Raw genomic sequence first — 13,514 nt, 5'->3', positions numbered from 1 at the left:
CACTCAAACCTTCTTGAAACCTTTCACACATTGTATATCCTGTCTGGTCTAGATCCACTACAGATTGCTAGGTCTACCAAACGCTACGTTGCAGACAGAAGCCAATATTTGTGTTTCTGTAATAAAAATTCTGGGAAAGGAGCTACTCTTCACCATGTGTTTGTGCAGTGCCTCACGCCAGGGAGCGCTGATCTATTACAGATAATAAATAGACATTGAATTGCTTATCTTTCTACCAATTCTGGTTCAGAGGAAGATAAGATCATTCAACTGCAGAAGCCTTCACTGGCCTTTTTGTGCATATTTTCTATATTAATATTAAGCAGCATTTAATCTATTAAATTTAAGTGGTACATGGTATACATGTCCAGTACTGCCAACACCGTTTTTCAATAGATGTGCTGTGCATATTTGTTTTAAGCATCAGTATAAATATGATTTGATAATTTTGAGTTACCCAGGCTCTCTGAACAAATTTGGCTTAATTTAAATCTTTATTTTTTAATATATCTGTAATAATTTATTTAAACTTGCAATTATAAAAACATCAAAACCTAATCCTATCCTATGTTCTAATGAAGCCATTTCAATTTAAATTATAAGATGAAATATTTCTGTTGCTGACGGAGGAGGCTAAGATACTGCCTAAATCTTGAAGGATATAAGGTCCAATCCAAACCAAAAGTGGAGCATGTTTCAGACACTGAAGTGTGACAATTTAGGGTGGTGTAAGCTAGTAGTATCATGTTTGTTTGCAGTCAGAGTTTCTCTGGTTGAGACCTGGTTTGTATCTCTCACATGCAGAGATACAGAAGTATGTCTACAGGCTTCAGCAGCAATGTGCTACTGCAGGTATAGAGATCTGCCTTTGCTATTAGAGCAGAACCTCTGCACAATCCTCTGTGTCCAAGGCCACAGAGGTATTTCAGAGTCTCTGTGAGTATGCTTGAGTTGCCTTAGGAGCCTCATCTCTCTCTGCTCACAATAGGGAGAATATTGATGTTTCATTCTGTATTCAAAATTAGTTCTCATTATCTTCCGAAAAACTAGTTCTTGTGTATCAGGACCATGGTGACCAGAAGCAGTCTGCACACTTGACCTACCTATAGGTCAAGTATCCTGATTAATCCTCTCCCAACAAACTAATTATTTATTAATATATGGTTTGATAAAGATTGGTTAGAACAATGTTTTGAGCAAGTTGAAAATACTTGAGCTGAACTATAAATTTTTAAATACTGCTTTTCTTGACTTCAAGTTAAGTATTTGTCCAAATATTACTTTGTGCTATTACAAGCCCGAATTATAAGGCATGTCAATCATAGTTTTCTATACTAACTTCTAAAAATGAAGGAACTGAATATATCCACACTTAATAAATGTATTAAAAGCAGTACATGCTTGTTCTGTGCAAAGATAATCTGTTCAATCTTTTTAGATAAATTTATCTGCAAATGTTTGTGTTTATGGTTAAAGGGCAAAATGAACACTTCTTTAGGAGAAGGTAAACAAGTAAAACAAATCACAGTTTTTGCTGAACAGTTCAAAATTTGGTTGTCTCTAGGAGTATCTATGCATTAAAAGGTCCTCTTTTGTTTGTGATAGTGGATAAGGAACACAAATGCATTGCTTCTTACTTCATTACTCACCTCTTAAGTAGGGCCTTCACATTTCTACGTCACAGGCCTGCTGAGATGTGATGATACATCTTTTAAGTATGTACCTCTAGTCAAATACTAGATCTGATTCTTTTATTTCTTCCAGATATTTATTTGTAAATATATGTTAAGTTTTCCAACTGTTTTCTGCCATGCAAGGCAGTTGAAGTAGTTGAGTGTCTTGACTTGTATTCTGTGTGAGCGTTTTAAAGAAACAGTGAAATTAAAGCAAGTGAAAAACTCTACTCACAACACAGTCAGTCAGTCTATCTCTCTGATAACTAAAAGAAAATAGATATTTTGTTCTTTCACAAAATATTTCTGTTCTGTGTAGGTCTGAAAAGACCTCCATATTCCACATCCAACTGTCTTTCCATCCTATGAATAACTGATAGCAATTTCTAGTTTTTTCACCACTGTTAAAAGTTTCATATGTACTGACTATTCTGGCATTTTTTGTGACACAGTGGTTCTACTTTTATGGTAACAACAGGTGCTGGAGCAGTTGCCATTGTTATAATGCTAACAAAGTAAATTACCAAGATCCTGGGCTCAAAACTTTTCATCTATTATTTTTTGGTTCCAGGTACATTACTTTTAGAACTTTTTTGACTTCAGAAGTATTTTCCTGCTTAATTTTTTTTTTTTTGTTTGTTTTTTGTTTTTTTTTTTTTTTGTTTTGTTGGTTTGGGGTTTTTTTAAGTGAGAGTTATTTCAAAAGTAAAGGAAGCTACTGAAATTCTTTGTCTTATCTTTAGTTACAAAAGGTTATGAAATTTAATCCAATATTTGAAAATTCTAAGGTGAAAAATCATCATGCAATATTGATGGAAAAAGAGAGGCCAAGGCACATCACTTTATGGTACAAAAAATAATTAGGTAAAAATGAATGGCCTTTCTTGGTATCAATGTTGGCATGTGCTACAGAGAAAGGAAGATGTTTCCCAGAATGCATAACTGTCTCTGCAGAGGGAAAGGACATAGGGTTCCACCTGTTCTGGCAAAATGTATGACTAAGTGTGGTCCCAGTAGATGGGCAAAATGCGCTGCCCAGGGATCAACAAGCATTTTCAGTTCTCTTTGTCTGAGTCTTGGTAATCTCCAGGCCATGACCCAAGTCCCACTGGGGCCATGAAAGAACAGTTAGAAATCCTTCAAGCTACATCTGGCTAGGAGGAGGATTGTAGCCCTCCGGGTGATTAACTGAAGCTCTGGAACGTGAGATTTTGTTGTAATCTTTATCTTAATGTGCAACTGCAAGTGTAATGGGAAAGCTGAGGGCAATCCTATTCTTGATCCTGTTCTCCTCAAGGCCTCAAAGGATGGTGACTGAGGCAGCTTATAGAGTTGCAGATCCCCTGGTTTCAGACAGTTTCTGAGTACTAAATGCAGTCTGAATGGGAAACAAAGGATTGTCACTTGTTGAAAACAGCTGCTCCATGGGAGATCAGGTTTTAGACAGTTAGAAAGTAGAAGTCAGCCAAGACAGTGTTTTTTCCCTCTTTAAAGATGTGGCACTCAGACCTGGTTTTCTCACAGCATTTACTGTTTTCTGTTACATTTTTGGTAAGCTCCTATCCTTCCATGCATATTTAGTACAGCTATAGCCACTTTTGGAGGCTGCCTGCTTTCAGGCAGCTAACCACAAACCTAGCTGGGAATGATGGCAACAGTTTCAACTCAAAGCAGGCTTTCCTCTGATTTCTGATTTTTCCTCTTCATCTCTGTTGAAACTGCTTGCAAGCTGCCCTGTTAATACGTGCTGCACTCTTGCAGGCCAATCTGCCCCTGCTGCAGCGGGAGCTGCTGCACTGTGCAAGGCTAGCCAAGCAGAACCCAGCCCAGTACCTCGCCCAGCACGAACAGCTGCTTCTGGATGCCAGCACCACCTCACCTGTTGACTCCTCAGAGCTGCTTCTCGATGTGAACGAAAACGGGAAGAGGCGAACTCCAGACAGGTGAGCAGCACCGTGCCTTTCCTGCCCTGCTCAGGAGGTCTGTGGGCCGGAGGTGCTGAGCCCCACCAGCACAGGGGCAGCAGAGGGTGGGTGCTGGGGGGGATACTTGGATGGTGTTCCCTGGGTGTGGGTCCTGTCCTGCCCTCAGATCCAACCTGACTGTCAATGTTTCCAGAGATGGTGCATCCACTACCTCTCTGGGAAACCAGTGTTTCAGCAGGTTCCATATTAAAAATTTCTTCCTAGTCTGAATCTACTCTGTTATTAGCTTAAAATCATTCCCCATGCCCTTTCATAACAGGCTCTGCTTATACATGTCTACATATACATACTTACATGTGTATATGGAGAGAGAGCTACATACACATTCCTGAGTATATAAACACAATACATGCACACACTGATTCAGTCACCTCAGGACAAACTGTGGTCATATCCACACAGAAGTAATGGTCAGCCAGTACTGTAGTACTTTGTGCACAGCACTTCTGTCATGAAGTGCCAAGAAGCAGATCATGCCAGCTCCATATGCAAGTCCTTTGCATCTGACGTTTTGTGGAACTCAACATTAAATGTGAGGAGAGTCGCTAGGCATTTATATTGGGAAGTACAAGGCAAACCCCAGAGCACACTCAGGGCTTTGACTCCTTCTGTTGTGCCATATTTCCATATCCATACAGGGAATATGCATAAGGGTATTTCTTTCAAAGAGGATAAATGTTCACTGCAATCTGTTTTGTTGTTGAGCTGAGAAGAGTCCATGCAGAAATGGGGTAAGTGAATGTATGTGTGTGAAGTACAGTGGCTTTAGGGGTATGGAACAGTTTTTTATTTTTTGGAATAAAGTTCTTTGTTTAGTGTTACAAGGAAATTACTCTAGTGGTTATTTACTTTTAACCGCCTTCCTATGCTAATGTTAGAAATTCAACTGGCACTTACATTTTACCTTTGGGAAACTCAGGTCTTGTATTTTTCATTGATTTGTTTCCCATGGGTTTTATAGTGTGGAAAACTTACTATGCCGTTCAGCCAAATACCACTACCTGTATGCCTTCGGTATGCAAGTGTCCTAGTTATCTTTTAAATGAAAAAGATGATTTGCAAAGTCAAGAAGCCTTGTAACTTTGTACAGGTGACATTTTTGTGTTGGAACAGGCTTGAATGGCACAAAAATAAAGAGAAAACAAAGCCTGAAAGCTCACAGCTTTAAAGTTCTCATAGCCAGAAGTGAACAGTAAAATTTAAAGTCACATAGCCGTTAGATAAAAAAAGATGTGAAAGTATTTGAAATTAGTTTGGCTGAGATTGTGTTTCAGAAAAATCACAATGAACCAGCAAGAAAATTAAGGTATAAGCTGAAAAGCTCCTTTTATATGTACCTTCTTTCTGCCAGTTTTTCCAGATAACTAGACCAAACTGAAGAAGCTATTGGGGTTAATACAAGCATGTTTTTGCACCTCAGAAACATGATTACTATATGCAATGAAATAATTTTTCCAAAGCTGAAATTTAGCACCTTGGGGTAGTTCTGTATATTCTCAGTCTTTGCAGAGTAGTGTAGCAAAAAAAGGCCTCTTAATATCTTGTGAATAACTTAAATGTAGCATACTGTATTCCAGTGTCAGCAGCAGACACAACATTTTTCCTACAAGGAGATAGACACACATGAAATTTTCTCGTAAGCCAGTGAGGTATTGCTTGACAGAATACAGACAAGAAAAAGGATGTGCTTTCCTGACAGCCCTAACTCATTTTTTTTTCCTGTTAGTAGAGAGGAGCATTACTCATATTTCCCTTAAGGCCATAAAGGAAAAATGCAAAAGAAAGTCTTTCCTTTGCTTTCCATCCTTTGCATTTGGAGTAATGCTCCCTCTCTTTGAGACCCTGTTTGACGGTGTTGAATTTTGGCTATTTCGTAGTAAGTACTGTCTCACCTGTATTATCTTCAGTCCTGCTTGTGAAGGAGAAGATGGGTGATGCAGGTAGAGACTAGGACAAGAACTTTGTAATGGAAAGACCCTGTACTGGTTTTATAGCAAAAAGGACATAAGATTAGTACATAAAGGGACCAGCAGATCAGGAGAATACTGGATTTTAAAGTCAGCCTTCATCTTTTAGTTAAAACTGAGGCCCAGACCTAGAGAATTTTGGGTATGGTTTATGAATTTTTTTCTCAGCATTTCCTTTTAGTTAAAATATGTAGGTGCTCTTAAAATTCCTGGATCTCTGCATGCAAAGTCAAGTGCCTTTGCCTTCACAACTGAAGTCTCTCTTAGGCTGTGAACAACTTGGAGAGCCTTCAGTTCCTCCACAGGTAGTAATGCAGCTTTTGGGGTGAGGGCTAGACAGTTTAACTTCCACTGTGGGTAAGAGCCTGTGTTTAAATTCCCAGGGTCCAGGGAGGGTGTAGCATGGGGTGTCCCATTGGCCTGCACACTCCAAGGTGCAGCAGCTTCTGTCAGTTGCAGCCTGAAATTCAGCTCCTCAGTTCTGGGGAAGTGGTGTTTCAGAAAAACCCATCCTTCCTTTTTGACCCTGCAGCTGGGGTAACAAAAAATTCTGTTATGTTTGCTGTAATGAAAAAGGCTCACGTGAAAAGAGACCGCCCAGTGCTCTAATTGGAATGGTACCTTGAGCTTAAAAAATAAGTTGGTTTTGTTCAGTGTCAAGCAACCCTGTCGCTGGTTAATTACATCTACTTCTCCATTGCCTATGACTATAATAAAAGCTATACAGAAAAAAAAAGTGATAGTGTTGGCTAAGCCAAGTTCAGTGGAGTTGTTTTGTGCACTCAAGAACATTTGTGCAACAGATTTAGTAAAAAGAACAAGATGCTTTTGGAAAGATTCTTAAATTCACTGAATTGGAGTCTGCATACCTTTTAATTTGGATAATGTAAGTAAATCAACCACAAAAAACTGTCCTCAGAGGCAGAACATGCCTAGACTGAGTGAGTATTGAAACCAAATACTTGTCTGGCTTTATAGTCGTTACACTATTAATTATTTTAATTGTTTACAGAGGAGCATGAGGAAACATCTGGAAATGTATATACCTTTTGTTTAGAAATATAAGTAATTTTCAAATATACTAATAAAAATTCAGCAGAAGATAGCAGACATACTTTAAGGGAAGGTTTTACTGGGACTCCATGGCTAGTAAATGAAAAAAGATTGCCCAAAGGCCACATCTTTCCAGGAGAACTAAGTACAGCTGGAGTAATTTTGATTGAAGATGTGTGTCTCACTGAAGTAAACTGTGGTATCTTTTTCACTTCCCAAGGCATATGATATAGATGTATAGATATATAGTTATGCACTGGTAAGCATTGTATATAATGTATACGTTACATATATGCATACACATTTATGTTTTTCATTTGGGCATGGATAACTGCATACCACTGATACCACTAGAGGAAGAGTACAGTAGAGGATTAGGCAAAGAAAGTGGAACAAGTGTTACATGTAACCACAGCTGCCTCATGATTTTTTGTTGAAGAAAATCCACATACAGTATTTTTTTCTGCTTATAATTTCAGAAACCTTTTTGCATATCCATTTCCCAATTCTTGTTATTTATCTGCATATCCAAGTCTACTGTATGTGAGGTTTTATAGAGCAATCTGACAGCCAAGCTTTGTGTTTTACTGAATGTTTTCTTGGTGCATATGGTCTGACATGGATGAGCAGCCACGGTGAGATTTTGGAGTCTATTAAACTAGCTCATTAAAAAGATCAATCTGTTTCTGTAATAACACTGGGAACCATCAGTCACTGCAAGAGAGGAAAACTGACACCTGAGGAGACAACACATTTTGGTAATTTGTTCATGACATGTCATGAACAAAGTGTTCAATGTATTTTGTTTACAAGTTTTGGAGTTTACATTCTACTGTAGTAAAGCAAAGGAACTTGGACCACAGTGAGTTTTTATTTTGGTAAATGAATACTTAATTATAAATCACATGATTTAAAATACATTAACAACAAAAAACTTTGTGCTAATTACTCATCCTTTGAGCTTGCTGGAAAGGGCTGATGGCATGTGAGCATGTCATATAGTGACTCTACATTTATGACAGTTCTCTACAAAGTGGATATGGGATAACAAAAAATTCTGTTAGAGTAGCATTATTTTGAGTGAGAAGAAAACAAAAGTGGCCATGACTGTGTTGCGACTTTAGAAAGTGCTGCTGTGGTTGCGGTACACTTGGAACCAATGACATGAAATACATGTCCAAGGTACTTGGGCACAGAGATCAACTTCAATAATACTGCTAGGTAAATCTTATTTGAAGAGGCTCCTGAGTATCTCAGTAAGGTGAAGGATGCTCACAGCTCTTACATCTGTGCTCCTTTAATGCCATGTGTAATTATGAGGAATTTTAAAAGAATTTTTGTAATATGAACTGTTGGCAAGGCAGAAAAGTAATTTTCTTTTGTTACACAGTATTATAAACAGCTACTTTATTCCAGCAAAGCATTATCATTTGTTTGATTCATCAAACCTTTATCGGTGGAAGTCAGTTTAAATCAACTCATCTTGCACAAATAGTAGGTGAACAGCTTTGTCTCATTCTTGTAAGCTGACTTTATTCTTTGAAATTCATGTAATACTCTTGATCAGGTGAAACCTAATTTTCTAGCCAAGGCAGTTTTGCATGGTCAGATTTTCTACCCAAGAAATTGTCCATAAATTGCAATAATTTAAAACTGAAATCACAACCTAAAAACAACATAAATTCTATTAAATGCGTACAGGCTAAAAAGAAGTGTCTATTCCTCTGTCTTTAATCTAAGTAAATCATGACTTCAAGTAAAATGACCCCTTCTGTGTTTATAGCTGAAGGACTCCATCTTTGTCATATTGCCAATTTTCCAAACAACAGTGTTGATTTATAGGCACATCAAGGAAAATCCACTCCAAGAGGAGTAAGGAAAAAAGTGTCAGTTATGTTTCCTACACATACACTGTTATTTCCTCTCTACAGCTTCTGGTTACTTTGCAAAATCAGATGAAAGCAGATTAAAATTGTGATGGTGTTATATTTGGAACTACTATTCACATGGGTGTGCCAGTTACTGGGAAACAGGAGTGCTTCCTCAGGCACCTGGGAAAATGCTGGCACCTGGGAATTGCCCCCAGGGAGTGAGACCTAAAAGAATGAGATGGACTGAGATCAGAAGCAGACTAGTAGGTCAAATTCAGAGCATCTGAATTATGGCATTCTTCAGTACCTTGACTTTTATCACTCTCTTCAGTGTATTCAGCTATAGTAAATTTGGCAGCGATTCCTCTTCTGATGAGGTTTTCTAAGTTGTTACCTTTTTTTATATTTTTATGTGGTCAGAAACATAAAATGAGTTTATATACAGTCTCATTCTGGTATTCTGGTAAGCTGTTTATTTGGTCAGTGCAGAAAATATAACAACAAATTGTAGAGTTAAATTTTTACACCCAGAAAAAACATGACAGCCGTTACCCAGCATAATAGCAAAAACAGAATTTCAGTAAATATGTTTTCAAAAGTCATGTTAGTTTCTATGTTAGTCGGAGTTCAGTAGATATGCTGGTGTGTTTTCCAGTGCATTCCAGTTAAGATAATTAAGTACAAAGCATTCTTAAAAAACACAGAAATACCCGTACATTAGGTGCAAATATATACATTTGTATGAAAATAAATTATTTTAACATCGAGCTGTAGTGTAGAAAAGGAAAACTGGATTCCCACTTGTCCCAGTTTTATCTCAGTGATCAAGTCCACGAGTTATTTAATTGTTTGCTGTTTCTGACTTTTACCCATCTAAATTAGAGAACATTCTAACTGTAGTACTAAAGGACTTAGGGTGAATTATTAGTTTGCCTTTTACAGACAGAAAAGTCCATTTCTTTTGCTTGCATAGTATTTTGACAACTGGAAGATTGGCACACTGAGTTTGAGTAAATATATGCAAAGAAAACACACACCAGCCACTAAATACGAACTTGTCTTGAAGAGCTGTCAGAAACATCACCACCTATTGGGAGTTATTGCAAGCAGGTACATCATGCCAAAAGTAATAAAAAATACATGATGGACCTCAGGTTTTCTTGGTTAGGAGTTTTCACAGCCATGCTGCATTTCTTTTGGAACAAGGTGCATGCTCCAATTTAGCAAAGTATGTCTTTTATATCTGCCCAAAATGAGAATAGATGTCCTGCTGTGCTGGTGAAATTTTTGCCAAATTACAGTTTAGTGAAATATATATATACCTGCAGCTTCTCTGGCATTAGTAATTTTGGTGAGGTCTCTGAGAAATTGCTTCACTCCTTCTGAAAACAATGCAGCCCACCTTTTAATTTCCTGCTGCTAGTAACAAGATCTTAGTTTGATTCTCTCTCTCAGAGGATATTGGCAATGATTTGGTTTCATCCTTCCTCTCATTGGTGATAAATGGGAACCTGTTGAGGGGTGACAATTAATGCACTGTTTCCCCACAGACAGTCCCTCGAGGGTGGTTGATTGGTTTCTGGGGGAAGGTTTGTTGTAGAACAGTTGTTTTTAAGAACAGGCAAACTAGAAAATTTGCTCAAATTTGCCTTTCTGTCAGTGTCAAAAATTGTGTTATTACTAGGAATGATATATTATACCATCCCTTTCTTCCAGAGGATAAAGTTCTTTTATAAAAAAGCTGGAATATGACAGCAGTTATAAAGGTTTTTGGAGGGAGGAATGAAACCTCAGTTTGCAATATTTATATCTAAGAAACATTCTGATCAAAGCTAATATTTTTTAGGTTTTCTTTATTCATGTGGTTAAAAAAACCCCAAACATTTCAGTGAAATGAAACTTCCCCAAAAGGATTGTGAACCTGTCGAAGTAACTGTAGGGTGGTTTTTTGTTTGTTTGTGGGTTTTTTTGGTTTGTTTTTCTTATATTTTTCTTATCTTTTTAGTTTTTGTTTGTTTGTTCGTTTGTGGGTTGTTTAAAATATAATTTTAATGGAGAATTAGTTCAGGGTGAGTTCAAGGTTCTCAGGCAGAGGTGTCAAGTAGAGAGTTCTTTGGAAATAGCTGATTATGAATTTAATTAAAGAGTAACAAGAACATAAAAAAAAACCCTTGTCCTTCTCCTCAGTCACTCTTCCAAGTTGCCTGAGCATAAAACCCCCTGTCTAAGAGTAATGGAGTGGGAAATCCTGAACATTACTGAGGACTTGAGTCTAACCACATCTTCCTGCAAAATTAATGATAGTCACAGCACCTTTGACTGGAATAGCCCAGATGGTGCAAAAATCTCTGAAGGATGCATTTCTCATCATTTAGAGTCAATTCTTCCCCGAAGGCTCTGTGTTACACTGATCTTGATGGGAGCTCATTGTATGCTGAGCTTCAGCACACTGCCATGCACTGCTAGACTTTCTGGTATCCTCTTTAAAAAAAAACATTTCTTGAACTGCAGATTTCTCCTAATCACTATAAGCTATAGCACTACTGAAAACAGGAATTTCTTGGTCCCTAGTTTCATTTATCAGTTGATGGTTTCACCTCTGTAACTGCATGTGTATCCACCCCATCAGTGTGTGATCTCAGCTCAGGCTGCTTGCTCTCCAGCCCCTCATTAGGTGGCTCTGTCAGAAGGCTCACCCTGATAGTAGTTCTCAAGTTACAGGGATGGTTAGACAAGGTGAATGAGTCCTTTGTATGTTTCGAATCAGCAGTGTTATGAGATGTTCTGCAACTCCACACATTTGGAGCAAAGTGAAAGAACAAACTTTAGTTCCTGAAGCTGCATGTGTAGGTGGGGGTGCATGTTCCCAAGCTCTATTCACTAAGTGAATTAAAGTTCCTTTGCTTTGTTTTTCAGAACCAAAGAAAATGGCTTTGACAGAGAGCCTTTGCACTCAGAGCATCCAAGCAAGCGGCCCTGCACTATTAGCCCAGGCCAGCGGTACAGTCCAAATAATGGCTTATCTTATCAGCCCAATGGTCTGCCTCATCCCACCCCACCTCCACCTCAGCATTATCGTTTGGATGATATGGCCATTGCCCACCACTACAGGGACTCATACAGACACCCCAATCACAGGGACCTCAGGGACAGAAACAGACCTATGGGTAAGGCACGTTGATTTTCTGCATTGTTTTTATGGGTTTCTGTTTCCCTTGTAACTCTGTGTGAACCGGACATTTTTATCTGTAGTTCAGATATAGCCTTTATGGCTGTTTTTCCATCCAGCTGCTTTTAATGGCCTTATTTCAGAGCTGTATTTGTAAAAGTGGATTGAATTGTGTCTCTAAGTAAGAGGGTCAGAAATGGGAGGAACCTGTGTTTTCAAAGCTGCATGGATGACATGGACACTCAGGTGTATGGTAGGCAAGGATAGGTAGAGCCTTTCATTTTTCTTCTAATGTCAGATTTGTGATGATAGCAACATCAAAATAGCTTGATTTCAGCATTTCAGCTTAGAGCAGAAGAAAGTTGTTATCTTTCAGAGAAGTGTTTTGTGTGTGACATGTCCAGAGTGTGGAGGATGTGAACACCAGAAGTACCAGCCACACCCCACACAGCACGGTTTGGTTTAATGGGATGCCTGATGCTCTAGGATTTTGCTTCACATCTGCACTTACTGTTTTTCCTTGTTTAAAACAAATCTTCAGTAAAAGAGGAACACTTACAAATATTCAGCATCTGTATAGAGGAGGTTAAGCAAAGAACAAGTGTTGGTTCCCCTTAAGTGTTGATAATAAATACTGGCTTGGTTGTATCTTGTTGTCAGCTGCTCTGATATATGTGCTACATTTTAACCACATGTTGTTTAAACATCTGTGGAGGGATGAACCCTTAATGATGCTCTGTTGACATGGTAGTAATTACTGTATTTAGTGAAATAACACTGAGTTTATACTAATATTTTTTCAACTCTCTGAAGTACAGCTAGTATTATATGCACTGAGTTACCAAATAATTGCCTTGCTGACTTCAAGTAGGGCAAATGAAAAATTATATATTGTAGTATGTTATATTTATGTATATAATAATTGTATATAGTCAGAAAGAGCTATGTCCATTTTTGAAAGGTCATCTTTCAACCTGTAGAACTTACAGAATTGAAGATATTAAATTGAACAAAACAATAGCATCTTTTGCGAAGAAAAGTACTAAAGAGAACTTAAAGCAAAGGTTTTTTTGAAGCCTTTTTTGTGTGGTGGCATTTCTGATGCTAGAACAGATAATATATGATGTTTTTGTCTATAGGCTTTTTTTTCTTCTGGTTTTTTTTTTTTTTTTTTCACCATAGAGGACTTCCAACGTTGTAAACATAATTTGCTCCTCTTTGGCAGGGTTGCATGGCACGCGTCAAGAAGAAATGATTGATCACAGGCTAACAGACAGAGAATGGGCAGAAGAGTGGAAACATCTTGACCATGTAAGGGCTTAACATCCGTTTATGTATAATTGTCTGAACAAAAGCTTTCTAAGATAGGAATTTAAAATTTTTATTTTAAAACTGATCTGAATTCCAGGACAGGTTTTGAAAGCTTTGCTTATTAAATCAGAAGGCTTGATGTTCCCCATTAGATACTTCATACCAGGCCTTGCTGATAAGTGTCTCCTGCATTATCCTAATTATTACAGTCTGCCAAAAGAGGAATGGACTTTCTCTATAAACGCTGGATCTGGGGCTTGGATTTGTTCCTGAATTTATTAGCTCTTGTAAAATTTGTAGGCATCACTTCTGGACCACATCTTGTGTCCTCTGCGGTGCCATGTAATACTAGTGGCAGAACTACAGCCTGTTCAGTTGTTTTCTCCTTGTCTTTGCTCTTTTTCCTGTAAGTCCATATCTGTATAGTTTAGGATCACCAGTTAAAAAGGAAGAGATTGTCATTCTTAAAACAAGTCTAGAATTGT

At 38.0% G+C, this 13,514-nt stretch overlaps 1 protein-coding gene across 3 annotated transcripts in view; it reads left to right on the top strand.

Moving 5' to 3' along the window:
• Positions 1-13,514, top strand: part of RUNX1T1 (RUNX1 partner transcriptional co-repressor 1) — a 115,533-nt gene that overhangs the window by 74,549 nt on the left and 27,470 nt on the right. For all 3 annotated transcript variants that reach the window (XM_053978571.1, XM_053978562.1, XM_053978555.1), the window contains 3 exons: positions 3,435-3,616; positions 11,466-11,716; positions 12,944-13,029. In XM_053978571.1, coding sequence (XP_053834546.1) covers positions 3,435-3,616; positions 11,466-11,716; positions 12,944-13,029 — 519 coding nt within the window. The remainder of the gene's footprint in view (positions 1-3,434; positions 3,617-11,465; positions 11,717-12,943; positions 13,030-13,514) is intronic.

This window comes from Vidua macroura, chromosome 1 (genome assembly GCF_024509145.1).
Source record: "Vidua macroura isolate BioBank_ID:100142 chromosome 1, ASM2450914v1, whole genome shotgun sequence".
NCBI lineage: Eukaryota > Metazoa > Chordata > Aves > Passeriformes > Viduidae > Vidua > Vidua macroura.
The sequence above is the reverse complement of the archived record's forward strand: the minus strand, read 5'-3'. Positions and strand labels throughout refer to the sequence as shown.